Source organism: Panulirus ornatus, chromosome 47 (genome assembly GCF_036320965.1).
Source record: "Panulirus ornatus isolate Po-2019 chromosome 47, ASM3632096v1, whole genome shotgun sequence".
NCBI lineage: Eukaryota > Metazoa > Arthropoda > Malacostraca > Decapoda > Palinuridae > Panulirus > Panulirus ornatus.
Genome location: NC_092270.1, coordinates 7,517,973 through 7,542,479, shown reverse-complemented (window position 1 = coordinate 7,542,479; position 24,507 = coordinate 7,517,973). Strand labels below are relative to the sequence as shown.

The window sequence follows — 24,507 nt, the reverse complement described above, 5'->3', positions numbered from 1 at the left end:
TATTAATGTTGATACACAATAGTTTTTCAAAATGGGATGGAACTGATACATTACAGAACACAACAGAAAACTAAGAAGAAAAGTTGAAAAAGATATGAAGGAATACTTCTCCAGTATTACACAGAAAAAAATTGGAACAAGTTACATGAATATGCAGTAAATGTAGAAAGCATTGAAAAGTTAAGAAAATTAAAAACAGGAGTTAAGAATGAGTACCCAAGGCTATCAATATCTAGACGCGCCTCAATGACAAGCTTATCCAAAGCGTGGAAATTTCAGTTGGATACTATTTAAATACAATTAAATGTGCACCTTATTCATTTATCTAACTATTTACATAACATGGGTCACCATTAGTATGCCACAGGGAAAGCTTCTGAGACAGTCGTTAATCTATGTAAATGTCTTCATAGAAAGACGTGACTTTTACATGAATATGTTTGTGGATGTGTCAGGATGGAAGAAGAGAATGATGGGGATGGCATCACTTTACAAAGGGACCTAGGGAAATTCCAAAACAAACCATTGGTTTGATAAGTGGCTAATGAAATTCAATCCATATAACTGTTAAGCAATGATACCATTGCACAGAGAACAGGTTTTAAAATGAATATTATCTAGCAAGACACATACTGTAGGAATCTGAATGTGATGGACTTAAAACTCAACACAGTACCTAATCCATCACCACAGCAACTTTGGAGGATTGTAAAAAAAAGATGGACTGTTAGCTGGGAAACGTCAGAACAACATGGAACTATGTAGATAAACTTATTAAAAAAGATAATAGTAATCTTTTACAGTATTAAAGTAGTGGATGAATGGAATAAGTGAAGTGATGAAACTATGAATGCTGGGAGTAAGCAATAGCTGCATTATAGTAGAGAAAGTTCAAACGACAGGGCCCCATGAGTATAGAGCTCCATTACCATACTGAATAAATAGGTAATTACACTAAAAAATGCCTCTACCACATAAAAACTAACCTGCCAGGTGTAGCCGATCCATCATGAGATGGTGTCATGCTCCCATAGTGTGGTGTACGTGAACCATCATACTGTGGTGTTTGAGAACCATACATGGGCGTACGTGCACCTGTGTTGCCATACATGGGAGTAGCAGCACCCCAAGTTGGAGTACGAGTGTAAGAACTGAATGAACCAGCCCTGGCACTGGTGGCCCCAACAACTGCCACACGAGAACGGTCCACAATAATGGTCTGGCACTTAGAGTGGAGCTCAACACGGACAGTGGAGTCAGTGGCATCTTTCACAATACCAACATGACCTGGAAAAAACACATCAGACAAACATCATATATAAAGTGCACTTCCTATACCCATGAAGTTTTTCATCAATGTTCACCTTTTCCCAAATTAGCAAGGGAGCTCAGGGAATAGATGAATAAATGGCTGCATTTGCCTACATCCACTCTCTAGCTGTTATGGATAATGCATCAAAACCAAAGCCCCCTATCCACAACCAAGACCCACAAACCTCTCTATGGTTTGCCTCAACTCCTTCATATGCTCTGGTTTAGTCCTCTGACAGCACATCGTACCCTGTACACAACAATATTCAATCACTTGCATACCTCACACCATCCTGCATATCTAGGCTCTGAGCCTTCAAAGCATCTTTCACTTTATCTTTCCACCTCTTCCTTGGTTTCCTGCACTTCCTTGTTCTTCCTACTTCTTACATATATACCGTCTTAGCAATCCTTCGTTCACTCATCCTTTTCACGTGTTCAAATCATTTCAGCACCACTTCTTCAGCTCTCTCTTATCAACCCTCCTCACATCATATATATTCCTACAACATTTCATTTCTAACATATCCATCGTATTTTTCACATTTTCGCCTAAGGCCCACATCTTGCATCCATACAACATCGATGGGACTATTGAATCAAAACATCCACTAATTTCTTTAACAAAAGTAGACATCTTCACAGCATGCCTTACATATCACTGTACATATGCTTCTCTCTTGAGAGCTAACAGTGAATTAGAGCACATAAGTAGATGACAGCAGGAAAACTATTAAATCTAAGAACTTTTTATTCTTATATTCCATATGCAATCCTCTGAATTAAATAATTCCAAAAATAAAAATCAAGATCCCTTAAAACAAAAGTGAACCTAATACACTTGTGACTCTTACTGTTATCTATTGCTTTCCAGAACAGAAAAGACACAATAACAACAAGATGTGCCATCGTAATGCACAATTTGTGGATATTTGCATTTTTACAGGAAAATTTTCATGTTTTATGAGTAATACTACTTTTTTGTATTCCAAGAACACTGATGCAATCAGCATCTTCCTTAAATATCTTAACATCAAAGTTCAAAACAAGAAAAGTGCAGCTGTTGATACTGCTTCACAGTAAGAAACAGGAATATGTAAATGAACATACATTGCCTCAATAATCAAGTATAAACATATAAAAGAGAAACAGGAAAAGAAAAAGGAAAGACAAACATGAGAAGTTAGGAAGCAATAATAGGATACTGTGGGGTCTCTGAATGTAAGCTAAATTATTAATCTGAAGACCTGCTGAATGTCAGATGAAAGGTTGGCATATGTTGGGAGTTTTGGACACAGAGGTATGTGGAATGGAAGTCATGGTAAATGATTTGGCAAAAAGAGCTGTGGTGGTGAAAGCCTTGCATAAGATGAAGTGTGGCAAAGCAGCTAAAGAAGATGAGACATAGAAAGAAAATAATTCCAAACCTTTGTAAGGTCCTTGTGTAATTTTAATGGTCTGGCCAATGATGCCACGATCCCTGCCAGCACCTCTTCCTCTTCCCCGACCTCTGCCACGATCTCCAAAACCAGCACCTCCACCAGCAGCACCACGGTCACCACGCTCACTTGCACCACCCGTTGGATGAAGGGGAGAATGCAGCCGTGGAGACATAAAACCCATGCCCATTCCCATGCCACCTGTTCCAAGCCCACCTCCACCAGCCTGTATGAAAAAAAAAAACACATTCAGTAACAGTGACATGTTTTTCATCAATGAAATTACAAGTATATTTCAATGAAATAATAAAGTTACATATTACATTTAAATGTTACTGGGCTTTACCAACAAGAGATTACACCAAAAGTGAAAAGTCACCTTTGGCCAGGCTGTATCACTGGGAATATTGTCAAGTCAAAGAACTTTGAACTCCAAAAGAGTTAAGATTTTCCAGGCACTGGAAGTAGCATAGCCTTAGACAGCAGGAACCTTTAGAATCAGGTCCTGGGTTGATAACACTACAACTCTTCAACAGAAGTTAGTCTGAGGTAATCATAACAAATAAATACATAAAATCTGACTGCCATTCCAAGCACAGTAAGTTATACCAGCAAGTAAAGCTCTACCAAAAATGCAAACTGGAAGTATCTTATAGCCTTGTATTTTACAGTTAAGAGACAAGTAATAATATGTATGAAAATATCCACATCTGACACTGAGGGAAATATCTGCACTCAAATCATAACAGAAAAAAGTTCTTTAACTCACATCAAAGCAATATATTTCTTTAGAGTAACAGTTCACACCTAGTTACAGAACCTTGAACAATGAAATACTATACAGAAGAATAAAAAATCAAATCAAGAGTCTGGGTTGCTGCTGTGGCCAAGAATCATGTGAGGCTCTACGATATATTCTAAGTAAATCATCCAGAAATGTTAAACAAACAAAAATATAATTGGTTACCATACATTATTACACTTCAGTCTTACCTTAGCTCCTCCAGCTAGAACAAAGTGCCTTGTCTTACACACAAAAATACCACCATTCTCAATCATCATCTTCGAATGTAGGAATGCAAAGTTTCTGTATAAGTGACGTATTTCACCTTGTCGACCCTGGAAAGAATTAGATACAAATAGAAATCTAATTTTCATTGCATCTTATGTAGTTTTACTAGTATAAGTAGTCAATCCTGTTTTTGTACAGTGCAACTCATCTACTTCCATATCTATAACTTTTATTCACTTCCTATACTACAACTATGTCCCAGGTTAAAATCTATTCAGATCAACCAATAAGATCAACACCAAAAAATGTCGATGTTCTTACATTCATAAGATGCATAAAAAAACATAAAAGTAATCTTATGATACTTAATAATCTATGTATATGTATATATGAATAAATGGTTCTGACTAGTGGATTTGGCCAGCTTTCTGAATGCTGCAGGTGTCTCGTAAAGGCAGATGGAGGGGAAGGGCTATTTCCCGTGCGGTGGGGTAGCGACGGGAATGGATGAAGCAGAAAGTATGAATATATACGTATATATATATGTATGTGTCTGTGGATGTATATGTATGTATACATTGATATATATATGTGCATGTATGGGCATTTATGTATATATATGATATACGAGTGGTTGGGCCTTTCTTCCTCAATTTCCTTGTGCTACCTTGCTGACGTGGGAAACAGTGATTAAGTATAATAACAATAATAATGAAATTCATTTTTACCATTCCTGCCAACATAACATTGCTTAAAAGAACATAACCTAAGTTCATTTAAACATGTGCTCATTTCATTCCCAGCATAGTACATTTACAAAGGATTCAACACTTCTTAATCATTCACTATGTGAAATAAACTACATTCTCATTCCTTCAACTGAAATTCCTCAAGCGCTTACTTACTGTCTCCGTGACACACCATCCACTTCGGTAGGAAATTTAGCAAATGATTTAGTATTTCTAATTGTTAAAACAACCTGCATTCACACCAAGAGTTGTAATGTACACTACTACATCATAAATAACAATGACTAACTAAATTAAATATAAAGAGTTTAAAGTAGCTCAGCTTTTTAGTAATAAAACACACAGGAGAGAGACCAAAGCATACTAAAATTAACAATGAATTACATTATAAATGTATCAAGCAAATTGGTAAACCCTCAAAAAGTAAAAAATCAAAGTAACTTTAAAAACACACTGGAGAAATCAAAGAATACTAAAATTAACAATGAATTACATTAAATGTATCAAGCAATTTGGTAAACCCTCAAGAAAAAAAAATCACAGTAACTAAAAACATTTGCCATCTTACCGAGTGTGGACCATCAATAACTTTAACAACGTCCTTAACTTGGATTGCATTTTGTTCTGTGTCCAGGGCCATAGCACGACGGTTTGTCTTTTTGTGGACAGCCTGAGGTTTAACATGGACCAGTTTGCCATGCATGTTCAAAACTTGAGAGTTCTCCTTTTCCAGTCTCACAATTACACCAACAGTCTGTGCACTGTTGATAAAATGTTATCATTTATTACACTTTTTATTCTGAAAAAGAAACGAAAGAAGGATTGAATAACCTTCTGTTCCATCTTTTAAAAATCAAAATACATAGAAGAGAGGTTTCCAGCCCCTTAGTCCTGCTCCTCTTAGTCCCCTTCTAAAACATGCAGTAAATACATGATATGTATATCTTCTCCCCTGTCCTCTAATCTTTTCCTCTGATGGTGGTGAATCCAGATTCAAAAAACCAAAGTCCACTGCAAGGTTAGGCCTTGACTTACAGGTAAACAAAAAGGGTTACAAGAGGAAGAAATACGAAGAAAGAAAAATATTTGGAAAGTGAACCAACATTGTGGCATAAGGGAAATGAGTCAAGTTTCAAGGTCAGACTGAAGGAGTTGGTAAGTCATACTGCTTTGAACTTAGCTCTCCCTAGTAAATATGCTGAGCTAAAATCTCTCCTGATGTGACAGCAGTAGTACCCCCATACAAGGATGAATCTATCCTTCACATAATTGGAGTAACAGTTAACAATGAAATTACAGCAACTGTTTTAAAGGCAGTGGAGAAATGCAGTGTTGGGTTGTCAGCACATGAATGCATATTGTTATCTGTTAAAGAAATGAAAAAGAAAGTTGAAATGGATGAAGAATGTACATGAAAGGACAGAACTCTTAGGGCCATACTTGTTGACAGGAAGCGTGAGAGAGCTTGATCCATCGACACTTAAGGACAGATTAGACTAAGAAGGAGCAATGGGAAGATTGGAGATGAGACTCCAATGCCTAATTTACTTTAATCATGATTTCAAGTAACTCCATGCATTTCTATGGTCACTCTTATGGAAGTAAGGTGGCTGTAGCCCCTTAACCAGCATTTACAACACATTATTATACTTACTCAAGGAACACCAAATCTCCCCACTGGAACTGTCCAAGAGAGTCTACTCCAGTAGCTACATCAGCACACAGCTGCAAGTCACGTGGCAGTACCTAAATACCAAGAAACATCACACCCTTAGTACGAAAACAAAATTATAATATGCTGTTTCAGTTAACTACAAGTATTTCCACTACAATAATGATTAACAATCACACAACTAAGATACCGTAATAATGTAAACCAATTAGCTTGATATAAAAGAAATTATTCACTCCATAGTAAAGAGATCAAATAACTATAACATACCTTTAATTCGTGCATGGTCAAGTCGGAGAAGAGAACAATCATGTTTTCTTCTACTCTAACAATCAACCCTGTGTCACCCTCATATCTTCCAGCAATCACTTTCACATGATCTCCTTGATTAAAGTATTTCTTCAATTCATGAGCCAAGAACTCTAACTCATCCTTCAGGTCTTCATGTCTTGGAAGGATAGAAATCTTATTTCCATCTACACGCGTGACTGCACCCATCAGATGCATCAATTCACCTTCAATGACTTCCACATTGTCACCAGGGGCAAAGCTATGGCCTTCATCCTCACGACCTGATGTTGTAAGCTGTGTAAAAGATACAATAATGTAATTGTTACCCTATCTTGAGTCTTAAACTCAACCTTAACACTTATTCAAAAATGATTCACTGATATTTTCAACAAATAATAAATATGCCAACAAACTATATGCGATCTTTGTCAACACATTCCACATTGTGTGGCTATTCATCCAAACAAACTATAATCATACCTCCATATCTGCTAAGCTCTGTTCTTCAAACTTTTCTAATTCACTCAAGGTTGGTTTTACACCATCAGCCATTATTGCTGAAATGGCAAAAGTTTTGTACAGATAACCCTTGTGTGTGTAACGATTTCCTTCAAATATAAGGAAGTCACCATCCTGAGTGACCTCTCCACCTATAGCGCGAATGGAATCACTGTCAAAGAGCTTCTGTGGGGGTCGTCGGAACTTCTTTCTCTTCAGATCATTCTCAGACTGACTGGATCTGTATGAACAAATGTAACATCTTGTTAAATATATGAAATGAAGAATTCTTACTCAGAATCTTCTTTAATCATGAAAAGTTAATAAAAAAAAAAAAATCCCTCATAATTGCACATCAAGACATTTCTAATAAAACCCATAAATTCAGAAAGGAACTTTGAAACAAAGATAGCAAAATACCCTTCAGGGCCTGAATAATATTCAAATTCAAACTTACTCCTATATATATAAGTAATTCACAAAATGCAATCACATTTCTACTGACTAAAAATACAACTGCTTACCTGAGAGCTCCACGCATGCGTGTATAATCAATACGAGGAATAAGCTTGAGGTGCACAGTGTTCTGTGATGCATCCACATAATCCACTTGGGCAAGGTCATCCTTAAAGATACCTGAAAATATCCAGTAGGGTTTGAATCAGGAACATATAGTTTGAATGGAACATATAGTTATAGCTTGAATCTATATCATTAATGTTTTTCCAGACATATCTTTATGTTTTATCTATCTCTGAAGCTTGTTCCAACTGGAACTCCCTCAAGGGTGTGGCCAAGGTAATAGTCTCCATAAACAGAGAACTACAGAGTTTAACCATGAAATATGAGCTTCATAAACAAACAATAATAGGTACTCTATTTCCATAAACAAACAACAATAGGTACTCTATTTCCTTGATACTTTATCAGGGCTTTACTTCTACCTATACATATTTCTGATGCCTGTTCCAATTGGAACTCCCTCAAAGGGGTGGCCACGGCAACAGTCTCCTTAACTAAAGAACTCTAGTGCTGCTTCTTTAGTGCCTCACCCTTAACAGGCCACTAGCAGAGGGAAAGTCTAACACAGTGTTCGCAGAGGCTCCTACTTAATGTTCCTAATGACTACTTCTATCTAATGCTCCTACCTACTACTTCTGCATAGTGTTTTTACCTAATGCTCCTGCCTCAATGTTCCTACCTACTACTTCTATCTATTTCTCCAACAATTTTACCAAAAGGCAGGGCTAGTGCATATTGCTCACAGCAAGAAAATCTACTTACAAATAATGAGCTGTGTGAGTTAATCGGTGTCAAGTGTTATCATGACAAGGAGATTGTAATGTTTGTGGACAGAATGTCTGCAGTCCATCTGCCAGTGAGGCAGAAACAAAAGACAGGTCCCTGGGTCAAAGGAGTGCAACTAGACAACCACTAAAGTGCTGGCTTACCAAGCATATGTTACTAACCCTCCTGATACCCAGGAGGGTAGTACTGGTAATATCCTTCCCTGACCGCTGGCTTCCTACCAACTACTACCCACATGCATGTATTTATATCTATGTGCATAGAAATGCAAAAAACACCATAACCATTACGAATGGTGGGCAGTACATATCCTTTCAGCCTTTTATAACAGAGTGCAAACAATATGTCTTTTCACATGAAAGTGATTTTCTTCTTGTGACAAAGACTCTACCAAGGAGAGAAGTCCTCATCAAATGGAAGAGAATTCTCTTCCAGTATTTCTGAGGTTGTAGAAAGCCTGTTTGAAGTCAGTTTTTGCACTGTGTTTTATGTATACTGTAAAATCAATGAAAGCAATGTATGCTACCTTTATGTAGAATGATACAATACAGGAAAAACAAGCCCTAATCAAAGGCAATCTTGTGTGAAAGAAAATAGTGAAGAAAGAAAGCAGAGATAAATCAAGGTTTTATATGTGTCTGTCGACCTGACTCTGAAAGGTAGAAAGGTTATAGGAAAAGGGAAAAACTACAGGAGTTACATCAAAAGTCAATTCTAAAGTGGCCAGTCTTCACAAAGAAACTGAGAAGCAGATGGGAAATGTGTGTCTAAGGTCCAAACCTTTGGGGTGAAGATATATGCAGACTGCTAATGAGAAATTACAAAAATAATACCCCGAGAACTGAGAAAAAGCAGCAAAACCAGTATACAGAGAAGGATAGTCAGAAAGAGAACAGCAGGCGAATTGAGATGGAAGGCTCTACATGCCACTATTAGTAAGGTGGAAGAGCCACCCTAGATGTGTGAGTAGTTCTCCATAACAGGGTGAATAAAATCCCTGTGGCTATGTTAAAAAAGCTCACATCAAAAATAATTATGGAATCTATACAACTCCCAAAGCTTCTGAGAAGCAGACTCTGGGATGCTAATTATGTGGGGTATCAAGTAGAGGGAGGAGGATATGACTATGACCAACATGTTTGCAGTATTTTATTACAGGTTTGAACTACGGTTTTGAAACTGAACAGAGGGAAATGGGTGATTCTTGGATAGAGATGTACAATGAAATTGCTTTCAGCACTTACAAATTTAACCAGATTACTAATCCTCCATTTTGAGATGCTGCACTGGCCCATATGAAGAAATGAGTTCATAATGAGAAAGAAAAGTAACATTACGAGGAGGAGAGGGGAAAGTGAGCTGGTGTGTACAGTGGAATCATCAGCATGAAAGTCAATAGGGCTGGAGGTAAAAGAGACCACTTAAGAACAGAGGACAGCAGGCTACATGATGGAACCCCGAGGAACAAAAATACTGATATGGCTGGAGGGAAGTTGCTCCATCACTGACTACTGCAATGGAATGGCCAAACAGTAAACTTTGCACATGGGAATGAAGAAAAGCAAAGAAGCCAAAGAATGGGTATTTAGACTTATACCACACCCTGTCAAATGCAGTGGAGCTGTCAAGATCATCTCCAACTTCCTACAACTTTCTGTTTATCACTTATTTGCAAATGCTATATTAAAACTAAAGAAAACAGATAATGGTACAATACACATTATTCATTACCTCGCTTCAATCGTACCCATGCTCCACGTTTCAAAGTTGGAACCTCCTTCACCACTCGCAAAACATCAGTCATTTGATTGATTGGTACCATCTGAAAAATTCAAACAATTGAATTTCATGAAAAATTAAGTATTAAATGTTATGAAGTAAATATCATCCATAAAATTCTAAATATGAGAAAATGGTCTTACACTCAGTTCACATTCACATAATACAAAAACTGAGGTTAAATAAAATCATAAGTCTGCATCAAGGGAAAGTTTCTTGGAATCACATATACAAATGTTTCAAAAAAGATTTCTCAAAATACATAGACATAACAACACTTACAGTCTGCCGCCATATCCCAAGTCGGAGATTTGATACGCCTTCCATAGCTGCTTTTACATGAGCCTGCTTGTATGCCTCAATGTAAATATATCCCTTCACACCTTCTGGGGCCACAACAGACTTAATCTGAAGAGGTTCTTCTGTGAATTGATATGCAATCATCTTGCGCATCAGTTGCAAGCATGTTATTTTCTCCTCTCCAATGCGACACTTCACCATCCATAAATTAGGGTCTCTGTGGAGAAATTGCATTTAGAGCTTAACACAAATTAACACATATTTAAGCAAATAAAAACCATAAGCATGAGAGGCATTATGCAATAATCAACAATCATTTTTAAACTTCTCAGTATTTGTCTTGACTAATGTCATTCACTCCAATTTCTTCTAGTGTAAGCATAGCATTCATCTAAAATCACTATAAGGTGATACAGGATATCAACTAACCCTCTTACTTTGTACAGTATTCCTAACACTACTCAACAAATTCTTCTCGTACATCTTTTCACTGTTTCCCACATTAACTAGGTATTATCAGAAATTTTCCTTAAAGGAGAAATCCTATTTCAGCTCCTTTCTCTGTTCCAACATTTGAAAAGTAATGTTGTTCGAGTACAAGAATTCCAGCTCCCTGCTCCCATCCTTCATATCTATCCTTTATGACATGGAGAGGAAACATGTAAAATTCTTTTTCCCGATCCCCAGGGTTAACATAACTGTTAAAAAAAAAATCTAGTCTACTCTCTCTTGTTTCACCTAAAACATGCATATCTGTGTATCCTTTTGTGGTGTCCTGTTAATCACCGAGGAGTAAAGTGTGCCAAATGCCTATTATACACTGAAGCCAACCCAGAAAGATAATATCCATATCTCCTCATATACCTAGATAGACAGATACCAATCCCAAGAAAATAGTATCCCATCTCATCAAAACCTAACTAGCCTAAAGTTGCAGCATAATGTACATCAATGATGCTTTCTAAAATTTCCAATGTTATTTCAAAGGAGCATGTAGCATGACTAAATGGAATGAATCAAGTAATAAGATGTATGAGAGATATAAACTGACAAGGAATGCAAAGGTAATCATTTGTAGAATGGTAGAGAGGGTGAAATGCAAAACTTTGAGATGGTTTGGGCATCCAGAAAGAGTGCAAGATGGGGAAATTACAAGATAGTATGATCAAAGGGGTTGGTGTTAGAGGAAGACCACCTGTGACCTGTGACACGGGGAAGTAAAGTGGGAGAGTACTGGAGAGGAAGAGAAAAGAAAGAATGCATGGAGTGGTGTATGAAAGGAGTGTAAAGTCAGGGACAAGTGGAGACTCTTTTGCCGTGGCCATCCCCTTGATGGGAGTTCCTGGAAGGAATGGGCATCAGAGATATAGATGGACTGAACAAATTAACAAAATTTGCAATATGATCTTTATACATCAGTCACTCTACTGCAAAAGCTCTTCATGAGAAACCAGACCAATCTTACTAAAGGTTGACAAATAAGTCTAAATTGAATAAAAAAAATTAATCTAACTAATTAATACAGGTACACAATGAAATACTTACTTAACACCAGGAAGCAGAGTCTGTTGGGTGATTTCATCACTCATCTCCTCACCTCCCTCACCAAAACGCATGGCTGCTGATGTCTCTTCAGCATACTTGCGTCTATAATATTCCTCAATTTCTTCTTCACGTTCATTGCTGAAACAGGGAATAATATTAATTTGGGCTTTAATCTATTACTTTTTTCAAAATGACCTATGTCTAGCAAATAAAGAATTTCACAGAGCTAAATCTCGATATTCCATGTAGAATTTCTTCAGTCATTTCAAACACAACACATTTTACATTGTAGTAATCAGACCAAATATCAAGGCTCAAAGTATTTAGTAAAGACTTCAGTATATCTCCCCGGTGTCCCACACAAAATGAGGCAATCATAATAAAACAAAAATAATCATGCCCTGACGAAAACATGATCTCAGTATTTCTGCAATCTAAATACTAGAAAGGATTTTTCTGTAAGCCCCTGTATTCAATGATCAATCTACTCTATTCAGGTTACAATTTGCCACTTCACTCTTACATTCAGGTCTGGTATTCTTTTCTTTATCATTCTAGGACTTAGTAATACAGCTGTTAGACTTTATAGGAATTCAGCTGGGCACATTCTGAATCTAAGATTTACAAAGAGGAAAAAGTAAATTTTCATGTTCAATGGCCACAATCAATGTTTTTTTTTTTTTTTTTTTTTTTTTTATACTTTGTCGCTGTCTCCCGCGTTTGCGAGGTAGCGCAAGGAAACAGACGAAAGAAATGGCCCAACCCCCCCCCCCCATACACATGTACATACACACGTCCACACACGCAAATATACATACCTACACAGCTTTCCATGGTTTACCCCAGACGCTTCACATGCCTTGATTCAATCCACTGACAGCACGTCAAACCCTGTATACCACATCGCTCCAATTCACTCTATTCCTTGCCCTCCTTTCACCCTCCTGCATGTTCAGGCCCCGATCACACAAAATCTTTTTCACTCCATCTTTCCACCTCCAATTTGGTCTCCCTCTTCTCCTCGTTCCCTCCACCTCCGACACATATATCCTCTTGGTCAATCTTTCCTCACTCATTCTCTCCATGTGCCCAAACCATTTCAAAACACCCTCTTCTGCTCTCTCAACCACGCTCTTTTTATTTCCACACATCTCTCTTACCCTTACGTTACTTACTCGATCAAACCACCTCACACCACACATTGTCCTCAAACATCTCATTTCCAGCACATCCATCCTCCTGCACACAACTCTATCCATAGCCCACGCCTCGCAACCATACAACATTGTTGGAACCACTATTCCTTCAAACATACCCATTTTTGCTTTCCGAGATAATGTTCTCGACTTCCACACATTTTTCAAGGCTCCCAAAATTTTCGCCCCCTCCCCCACCCTATGATCCACTTCATACATTATATCAATGTATGATATAATTTTCTACTAAAATACAATAAACAGCTAAACTCAAGGCAGAGATGATGTACAAATTAATGACTTTAGATTGGAAAATTTCCTCTCAGTTAAGTAAAAGATAACCTTATGTCCATTCCTATACTCTAAACAGTGCCTACAACCAGCATAAATAAGACAAGTAGTCATGTGCATCTATCATCATGAACTATCCTCTCATTTCTAACCTTATCTTAAAAGAAGTGGGATAAAAGTAATGTATAAAGATAACTTACTCCCAGACACTGTGGGCCCTGCGATTGGCTTCAATCTCACGGGCAGTAACACCAACTTCCTCTTTTTCATTACCCAAAAGATCATAATAATCTCCCTGAAAAACAAATGCAAAAGGTAAAATACAGGTAAAAATACAATCACAGCGAACAACCTATATGGGACTACAATTATCAAAAATATCCCAGAAAGGAAAAAAGAGTATCCATCTTGCAATATCATGCATGTAAGTTCATTTTGTGGACTCAGCTACCTTTACCACCTAATAAAGTTTCTCCAAAGTATAACTGAACCAGTCAGGTACAATGAACTTATGCAGGTACCAGCTGTTAAGTTGAAAATACATCAGTACAAATTTTCAATACTGACAGTATACCAGTACGACACAAACACCAGTAATACTGACAGTACAGAAAATATTGACAGTAATACTTATCGCGTGTACCATGCTATAAAGAATATGTGAAGTGCTTTCTCTCTCTCTCTGATTTGAAAAAAAAAAAAATTTGCCTGTTTCATTCTGTCTGCATACAAAGGCTGATACAAGGATAGTCTTTTTATTGCTTACAGATACTGCAGACTGAAGAAGAATGGATGAATGAAGCAGATGCATTTCAGAATCTATGGAACTTTCCACAATGTATCAGTACCACAGATGGCAAACATGCTGAAATAACAAAACCCCGTGGATCTGCCTCATACAACGATAACTATAAACACTCAGTATAGTTTTGAAGGCATTACTCTATGCAAATTATGAATTCACGATGCATGATGTAGGATCAAATGGTTGGGTGTCAGACAGAGGCATTTTTGCAAATACCAACTTCTCTAAACAGCAGAAGGAAAAAACATTGCATATCCCTGAACAAAGAACTCCAACTGGCAGCAATGATGTTGTATCATGTTCTTTGGGACCGCATTTCCTTTGATGGATAATTCAATGAAACCCTATGCACATCGGAGTCTATCCAAAGAAGTGGAAATATTCAATCACTGGTTATCATCAGCTTGCTGCATCGTGGAAAATGTTTTTGGCATATTAGTATGCATGTTCCTAGGCCTTATCAAACAGTAATTAGGTAAGCAATATAACCATTAAATGTTTGATTTCAAAACCATTCCAAAACACGCAATTTACAAATGATTTGCATTAGTAATATTCAATATTTAATTAATATATTCAAAAGTATCAAGACCTGCTTGTATAGGATATGGACTAGTATGCTATATAAACTTAGAAAGCATCAAATAGATATTCCTTCTTGTTGAACTTTTTGATCATGTAAGAAATGAGGGCCATTAAAAAACCACAGAGAGGGCTGATATATATCCTTCGTGCCCGCTCCAGATTTTTCACTGCTGAGTATTTCTTTAACTCTCACCTGTAGCTTGTATGGAAAAATTGATCTTTCTTGAGAATGTGATCTTTGTAGATGACAATGATTTCTTTCATTTTTTCAAATAAGTTTTCATATCACTCTTGCTTGAGTTTTATTTTTATAGTCATGGCTGCAGCTACTCAACTGAGGTTATTTGATCAAGCAATGCCACAAACGGTCAAGCATGTATGATGAACCTCGTGTATGACGAGAAAATATCAAACTTGTTTAATCTTCATCAAGCATGTTGGTCATACCTTCAATCACACCCACACATGCACAAAATGTATAATCAAGCACTATGTAAGGCAAGAATATTTGACCATCTATGGGCTGCTTATGAAGGAAATGTAAGAAGAATGGAGTCAAGGAGGCATAGGGGTATCAAGATCTAAACATTCAGGAGGGTGACAAGCATGCATAGGACAGAATGAACTGAATCAATGTGGTACTAAGGGAGATGAAATCCCATCAATAGGTTGAAAAAGGGCATATGAAGCAGCTTTCCATGGTTTACTCCAGATGCTTCACATCTCCTGGTTCAGTCCATTGGCAGCAGGGGTGACCCTGGTATACCACATCATTCCAATTCACTCTATTCCTTGAACACCTCTTACCCTTCTGTATGTTTGGGCCCTGATCGCTCAGGATCTTTTTCGCTCCATCCTTCCACCTCCAATGTGGTCTCCAGCTTCTCCTTCTTCCCTCCACCTCTGACACACGTGTCCTCTCTGTCAATCTTTCCTCACTCATTCTCTCCATATGTCCAGGCCATTTCAACACACCCTCTGTTCTCTCAACCACACTCTTTTCGTTTCCATGCATCTCTCTTGCCCTTGCGTTGCTTACTTGGTCAAACTGCTTCACGCCGCATACTGTCCTCAAACATTTCATTTCCAGCACATCTACCCTCCTCTGTGCAGCCCTATCTATGGCCCATGCCTCGCAATCATATAGCATGTATGTTGTATGGTTGCGAGGCATGGACTGTGGATGGGGTTGTGCGCGGGAGGATGGATGTGCTGGAGGCGAGATGTTTGGGGACAGTGTGTGGTGTGAGGTGGTTTGATCGAGTAGGTGGCGTGAGGGTGGGAGAGATGTGTGGAAGTGGGGGGGGCGTGGTTGAGAGAGCAGAAGAGGGTGTTTTGAAATGGTTTGGTCACGTGGAGAGAGTGAGTGAGGGGAGATTGACCAGGAGGATGTGTGTGTCGGAGATGGAGGGAACGAGGAGGGGAGGGAGACCGGGTTGGGGGTGGGGGGATGGAGTGAGGGAGATTTTGTGTGATCGGGGCCTGAAAATGCAGGAGGGTGAGGGGAGGGCGGGGAATGGAGTGAATTGGAGCGGTGTGGTATACCGGGGTTGACGTGCTGTCGGTGGATTGAATCAGGGCATGTGGGGCGTCTGGGGTAAACCATGGAAAGCTGTGTAGGTATGTATATTTGCGTGTGTGGACGTATGTGTATACATGTGTATGGGGGTGGGTTGGGCCATTTCTCTCGTCTGTTTCCTTGCGCTACCTCGCAAACGCGGGAAAAAAAAAAAAAAGCAGCTTGGATGTGGATGGTAGGCTTACTTTTCACAACTAAATGCATTTGAGCTAAAGAATGGAAGTGAATGAGGCCACTGTTGGTGAATGAGGCCACTGTTAGTGAATGAGGCCACTGTTCATTTGTTCCTAATGCAAACCATGCTAAGGCAGGAGAGGCAACTAGGTATAGAAAATATATCATTATATACATCATTATTATTAATCTTACATCTAGAAAATATCACTATCAGAAAAAGGTAAATCTATTATCCTAAACTCAAAAAACTCACATCATCATCTTCATCATCTTCACCTTCATCATCATCTACTTCAGCTTCCTCTAAGAAGTAATCAGAAACTGCACCTCGCTTCCTCCTTTTCTTTGCATGCCTCTCTTCATCTTCGTCCTCTTCACTGTCATATTCCTCCTGGAAGATATGAGATATTTGTTCCATTAATTCACAAAAAATTACATAAATGAGACTAATACTATGACAGCAATCTTAAAAATCTGTGCAATTAACATTTGACAGACAATGGAAATATATATTGCTCTCAGATTCTCTTATATTTTGTGCTTCTATACTTCTGAAGTAGAAATATGAAGATATAGAGAATCCTGAACAATCTACATAGGCAAAGAATCTTTGTGAAGATTAAAGTCATAAAAAGGCAAAACCTTTTGCTATTCAGGGGCCTCCAATCCTCAATGCAACTCCAAGCTGAAAACTGAAAAGCAGCAGCACTGTTTGTTTACTTCTCAAAACTGTAACAACACTGAAAATGTGGTTCAGGAATAAGGAAGGTAAGTAATTATACCTGGTTCATGAAAATTTGTAGTACAATGGTATACACCATTATGGCCACCACCATTACAAATTTTGTCTGACAAAAATGGTTGACAATATATCAAACAATATATCCAAGGCTTTCATCAGCCTGTACTGCTTTTCTGGCTCAAATGTTTTTTTTTTTTGTCATTGTGATTGGTTCCCAATGAAGGTTGGTCTGCGGCAGGGTGTGTGAATGTCCCCATGGTTGTTTATGGATGGGGTGGTTTGGGAGGTAAATGCAAGTTTTAGAGATAAGGGTGGGTATGCAGCCAGTTGGGCATGAGAGGGCCGCCTAAGAAATAACTCAACTGTTGTTTGCCGATGATGCTGCACTGGTGGCTGATTTGAATGAGAAACTGCAGAAGTTGGTGACTGAGTTTGAAAAAGTGTGTGAAAGGAGAAAGTTGAAAGTAATGTGAATAAGAGCAATGTTATGAGGTTCTGCAGGGTTGTGGGAAAGTTAATTGCTTTGAAAGTTTCAATGGAGAAAAATTGGAGGAAGTAAAGTGTTTTAGATATCTGGGAGAGGACTTAGCAGTGAATGGAACCATGGAAGCAGAGGTGATTCACAGGGTGGGGGAGGGGGGTGAAGGATCTGGAGAGCAAAAATGGGTATGTTTGAAGGAACAGTAGTTCCAACAATATTATATGGTTGTGAAGCATGGGCCATAGGTATGGTTGCATGAAGGGTGGATATGGTGGAAATGAAATGTTTGTGGACAGTATGTAGTGTGAGGGTAAGAGAGATGTGTGGTAAAGAGTGTAATTGAGAGAGCAAAGAAGGAGTGTTGAAATGGTTTACACATATGGAGAGAATGAGTGAGGAAAGACTGACAATGATGATATATGTGTCAGAGGTGGAGGGAACAAGAAGCAGGAGACCAAACTGGAGGTGGAAGGATGGAATTAAAAAGATTTGGAGCGATCGGGACCTGAACATACAGGAGGGTGAGAAGCATGCAAGGAATAGAGTGAATTGGAACAATATGGTATACTGGGGTCGACGTGCTGTCAATGGACTGAACCAGGGCATGTGAAGCGTCTGGGGTAAACCATGGAAAGTTCTGTGGGGCCTGGATGTGGAATGGGAGCTGTGGTTTCGGTGCATTACATATGACAGCTGGAGACTGCGTGTGAACGAATGTGGCCTTTGTTGTCTTTTCCTAACACTACCTCGCGCACATGAGGGGGGGGGTCGTTATTTCATGTGTGGCGGGGTGGCGATGGGAATGAATAAAGGCAAACAGTATGAATTATGTACATGTGTATATATATGTATATGTCTGTGTGAGTATATATATGTATACGTTGAGATGTATAGGTATGTATATTTGCGTGTGTGGACGTGTATGTATATACATGTGTATGTGGGTGGGTTGGGCCATTCTTTCGTCTGTTTCCTTGCGCTACCTCGCTAACGCGGAAGACAGTGACAAAGCAAAATAATAATAAAAAATAATAACAATAATAATAATAATAATATGATCAATTTGTGTCATTGAGTAAATCTTTTACAACAACATGGTTCACACACACAAAAAAAGAATAAATGATAATTATGTAATGAGTTTAATGTGGAATAATTCTATACGAAATATGAATGATGGTCAGGGTACCCAGAAAGTTCTCAAAAGGATTATCTAAGAATGATCCCTGCCAACTTTGGTTCAAACTAGCTCAGTAGTTTGGGAGGAGACTTTCGTGTCAAATCTTGACAAAACTAAACTTGTTCCAATAATCAGGAGATGAGTACATTTCACAGATTTTCATGGAAATTTTTGACAAACCATTTTTACCTCGGTGTTACAGTAGTTTCAGAGGATAAGTATGAAATCTGAAAAGTTAATGGATGGATGATGACAAATGCTCAAATGGCTTCTGACCCAGTAATCTCACAGTGATGTGCATGCCTTTGCAATTAAATATGCTTTTAGTACAAGCTTGTAAAACAGGATGAAAAATTTCATGTATAACTGGACCTAACAACAAAAGATAAGACCCTAAAAGAGGCAAAAAACCTGTGAAACAAGATACTCACAGAATTAGCAATATCTTCTCCATCTGCTGGTTCTTCATCTCCACTTATCTCTTCCTCCTCCCCACTTCGTGCTTCGGCAGCTTCGTCTGACCTTACAGAGCGACTCCTACTCCTGCTTCTACTTCCACTTCTGCTTCTACTCCTGCTTCTGCTGTGACTCCGGCTCCTACTAGGGCTTCTGCTCCTACTGCCAGACCTACTGCGGCTGCGACTTCGACTTCGACTACCACTGGCACTGCGACTTCTGCTCCTGCTTGGTGACCGTCCACGGCTACCACTAGGACTACGACTTCGACTTCTTCGAGTATCACCCTGTAAAATACACGACAACTAATTTCAGAAGAATTCTTGATCCTACTAAAATAGACCAACCTAAAACACAACTATACAATCTCATTAGTGTCTTAGATAGTATCAAGAGCCTAAACACTTCATCCTTTTGGAATTACTGGGAGCAGTACCGGTAATAACAACAACAACAATAAAAACTCACCTCACTATCACTTCCTGCCACGGACTTCTCTTGCTCAGAGTCCGAGTGGTAGCTTCCATCACTCTCAGACATTGTATTTGGTAATATCTGGAGAAATATAAAAACATATATTAGAAAAGTTTAAACATGCACACATACATGAATGACTTTACTCCAAGTAACTATTTGCCCAAAAACTGGCCTTGACAACCAATTTAACTTCCATATAAATTTTTTTTGGACCAATTGCATTATAGCACTAAAAGATAAATTCAACCACAACTAGCTAATTAAAAATCCTGAACATCTGAGAACCTATCAACACAGTATCCATTGTAAATCCCTTTAAACCACCCAACTCTCCTCCATCCAACAGGTCATTTCCTAGTTTGCAAATGTCACCTTTCTATATAATAGAGTCAACAAATTTTTCAAAACCGCATCAATACAATGTGTTGAGGTGATACTGGGCATAAGATTTTTGGCACCGCACTTGAAACTCCATCAATTCTAATTTAAGTACTGTGGGCAAGGCTTTGAAACTGGGAGAATGTGGATAAAAACATTGAAAATCAACAGTGGAAAGTTTAAGTTATGCATTTGTAACACTTCTGTTATAATCTTGCAAACAGTAAATGAAGAGCAGGAATTCCTTCAGCATCTCGAAGTTCTTTCTAATGCCCTCACGCCATGCTCAAGGACATTAGAAAAGTGACTGTCCTAAAGATGGCTGACAAAAAACATTCACTTGGTGCATGCTTGTTCAGATTCTATCAAGCTTTATTCAGTTTGTATGTTAATACACAAATTGAATGATGCCATTATAAAATATATCTGAAATGTGCAGAAATGCCTATTATCATTTACAACTAATGCATTCCAGTATATGTCACCATACCTTGCAACATATGAATCCAACAATTCGAGTTTTGCAAGTACGTTGAGTTCATAATTCATGGCTCATATTAATGCTAATGAGATCCCTCCAGCACGGGGTCAGATGCTTATATAACATAAACGTCTGAACTTGCTGTTTACAATGCTAACCAAATTAAAGAACATGGTGGATACAAGTGAAGCTCCGTACTTTTCATGATACACATTAATATCAACAAATTCTTCTCAAATGCAGTCTTCTAAGTCTCTAATGCCCATTCCCTTTGGGCACCACCATCAAGGGGATGGTCGCGGTAAAAGTCTCCATTTATCCCCATGCCTCCCTTCCATACATTCCACGAATTCTTCCACTATATCTCTGCCTACAGTATTCTTCTAAATGCAGTTTTTAATTGTTAAAGGTGCATATCTTGATTACCATATATTATAACATTATAGTATCATAACTCCACATTTTCCCTATCCCAAACGAACCTACCACTATCGAGTTAATTGTCATCAAATATGAAATATAATTTTACAGGGTAATAAAGAAAAATCCCACATACTTATGCCATTCCTTACAGAAGCAACAAAGACTCCATATGATATGAAACTTACTGAAGTGGCATCTCTATCCTAGACTCTTACCGACAATAGAACATGGGGGAGAACACTGGAGTATTGCATGTTTTGTTAAAAAAAAAAAAATCAATAACTTCAACATATAAACAGTCTTTCAATGTGAAATGAGCACATTATTTGATTTACACTTACTACAACAGGTCAGCATTATCATTCGACCTCAGTTTCCTCGTGTCTCTTGACCCTAATACTACCACCACCGAGTTGACTTACGTAAAAAAAAAAAAAAAAATAATAATCTTCAAGGATGGATGAGCAACGGTCATTCTCTAGTTGACAGACGATACGGTTCGAGATCATAGACATCAACGATTTTTTTTTTTTTTCAGGTTTGCATGTTTACAGAGTGCAGAGGTGGTATGGGGTGGAGGTGTGGGGTAAGACACTGAGGCTTTCCTAAGGTGGGCGACAGAGCTGAGAACTACAAGGGGGAAATTATGCCATGAAACTGAGTAGTAAGTGCTCGGTGGCTTCTTTAATGGTAGTTGTCCCGTGGGCATAAAAAGGATATCCCGGGGACGAGTTGAAACGGTGTTGGTGTCGTGATGGATGACGCCTACAAGCCCCAGGGGTGACAGTGGGACTCAAGTTTGTCCAGGAGTGTTGTAGTTTCTGATGGGTAAAACTCTTTGGAAGAAAAAACCACTTCCAATAAACATATGCTAAACAGAAGCATCAATTTCAACAGCGTCACAGGTAGTTAGAAAAAAGAGAGACAAACCCGCAGCTGCTATTTTACCGAGAAAAATAATGGTTTATTTATGTCCGATGTACATTAATCAGAAGCTCCTCCCTACGATACACAAACTTAGATATATTCATCCATCCCTCACAGTCTATAGTCTCAGTAAACACCACAGAAAGCAGTAAAACATATACTGACGGTGAATTACATGCACACCTACCGTAATTTCTGAAGACAAGTGCGACTGTCACGGAGCAGAATCTCTAGGCGTCCTACTCTCACTTGCAAGATGGCTGAACTGATGTTGTGCCCAGCTGCCGCCATTGGCCACGGCGGATGGTTCAAAATTTCCAGTATTTCATTGCAACTAAATTAATAACGAAATATAAATTTTTCGAATACTTATATAGTATCAGGTTCATTGACAAAAGATATTTGAGCATTATATCATTTGTTAACTGGAAGAAAACTACAAATACCGGCGGTCTTTCTTAAAACTTTATCGCACCTACTGCTACTACTAATAATAATCTTAATAATAATAATAATTTTGATAATAATAATGATAATAATAATAATAATAATAATAATAATAATAATAATAATAATAATAACAACAATAATAATAGTTGATTTATATTTTATTGTAAGTAATATTAGGGATCTAGGTACCATATATTAAGCTTCTTAAATCCTAAATACATGCTTTGGGTTGGTAGTCAAGTACATGGCATCATAACACCCGCATTAAAACTTTTTAATTCTTCTCTTTACACCGAGTTGTTTCTCCAATTTAGACCATGTCTTCAATCATGCAGGAACCACATCTTACGTATGTGGATGGGGTCCCTTATCTCTTGAGGATAAACTTATGACAATTAAAACTGTCTTTAATCATACCCTCATGCATAAAATACCTCTATTGCATTTGAAATATCCCTAAACCCTAAATATCCCTAAACCAGTTCTACTATGCCTTCCCTTGTCACTTTCCTCCTTTTACCTTGTGTTATAGTGCTGAATGTGTTTTAGAACAACATATTATTTGCTGTACGTCTAAATGACAACACTATCCTAAAGGGCATTCAGCAATGTGCCTTTCTGACACCACCTTAAGTCATCTTCGTAATACCAACTATACTATGCAAATTCTTCTAATCTGCTCCTATTTCTAAATTATCATGGTCTATATACACAAGCTTTACATCCATGCATCAGCACTGAGATAGGTACTTCGTGCACATTGTAAAATATAGTTTTTAAGTCTACCCCCAATTTTGCCCCTTTGAAAATTCTACAACTCTTCCGCTTCCATCCTTACAAAATTTTGCCCCCTAAACATCCATATTTTTCAGTTCCTTTCCACGTAAACTAACCTTACGGTGTCTCCCTTTTCTTTCAGAAGCTAGTTTCAAACTTTTCTTTGCATACATGTACCTTCAGCATCCTTTTATGTACATCATCGAATTAGTTAATCATTCTTGTTAAACTCTCTTTAACTTAGTTAAAATATAATCTGCCTACAAGTGCTGCAACTTCCAGTTAATCATATAATGGGTTTTCTAGTACACCCCTTAATTTCTTTCTTCATTCCATCTAGTCATACCACTTGCTCCTCTTGAATAGCTCATTTCCACAGCTTGTTTCTTGACCTATGTGGTTCACTCCATATCCATGGTTCGGTTGCATAGGTCAGAGTTGGGACTGTGCTCTCACTTGATCCTTTCCTCCTCACTTCTATACTTACACCTCTGCATTGCATTATTCTAGAGACCCAATGACTCTTCTACCGTGTACTGCTTTTCCTTTATCTCTCCTTCCATGTCACCAAACTTACCCAAGATAGCTCCCAAACACTAAAATCCTCTCATCACTCAGTTTTTCTTCTCTATATCTATATATGGTGTGGGAGGGAAGTTGTTAGAAGCAGTGAAAAGTTTTTATCGAGGATGTAAGGCATGTGTACGTGTAGGAAGAGAGGAAAGTGATTGGTTCTCAGTGAATGTAGGTTTGTGGCAGGGGTGTGTGATGTCTCCATGGTTGTTTAATTTGTTTATGGATGGGGTTGTTAGGGAGGTGAATGAAAGAGTTTTGGAAAGAGGGGCAAGTATGAAATCTGTAGGGGATGAGAGAGCTTGGAAAGTGAGTCAGTTGTTGTTCGCTGATGATACAGCGCTGGTGGCTGATTCATGTGAGAAACTGCAGAAGCTGGTGACTGAGTTTGGTAAAGTGTGTGAAAGAATAAAGTCAAGAGTAAATGTGAATAAGAGCAAGGTAATTAGGTACAGTAGGGTTGAGGGTCAAGTCAATTGGGAGGTAAGTTTAAATGGAGAAAAACTGGAGGAAGTAAAGTGTTTTAGATATCTGGGAGTGGATGTGGCAGCGGATGGAACCATGGAAGCGGAAGTGGATCATAGGGTGGGGAAGGGGGCGATAATCCTGGGAGCCTTGAAGAATG

General features: G+C 38.3%; 1 protein-coding gene across 1 annotated transcript in view; it reads right to left on the bottom strand.

Moving 5' to 3' along the window:
- The window catches only part of Spt5 (Transcription elongation factor subunit Spt5), a 32,786-nt gene extending 10,416 nt beyond the window's left edge, over positions 1–22,370 (bottom strand). Inside the window, exons 1-16 of the mRNA XM_071689616.1 lie at positions 22,270–22,370; positions 19,865–19,951; positions 19,372–19,683; positions 16,791–16,928; positions 13,592–13,686; positions 11,905–12,042; positions 10,342–10,576; positions 10,012–10,102; positions 7,497–7,608; positions 6,955–7,213; positions 6,454–6,768; positions 6,166–6,257; positions 5,080–5,272; positions 3,744–3,869; positions 2,739–2,976; positions 987–1,287 (exon numbers count right to left, since the gene is read on the bottom strand). Coding sequence (XP_071545717.1) covers positions 987–1,287; positions 2,739–2,976; positions 3,744–3,869; positions 5,080–5,272; positions 6,166–6,257; positions 6,454–6,768; positions 6,955–7,213; positions 7,497–7,608; positions 10,012–10,102; positions 10,342–10,576; positions 11,905–12,042; positions 13,592–13,686; positions 16,791–16,928; positions 19,372–19,683; positions 19,865–19,936 — 2,717 coding nt within the window. The 5' untranslated portion in view covers positions 19,937–19,951; positions 22,270–22,370. The remainder of the gene's footprint in view (positions 1–986; positions 1,288–2,738; positions 2,977–3,743; positions 3,870–5,079; positions 5,273–6,165; positions 6,258–6,453; positions 6,769–6,954; positions 7,214–7,496; positions 7,609–10,011; positions 10,103–10,341; positions 10,577–11,904; positions 12,043–13,591; positions 13,687–16,790; positions 16,929–19,371; positions 19,684–19,864; positions 19,952–22,269) is intronic.
- Positions 22,371–24,507: the final 2,137 nt, after the last annotated feature.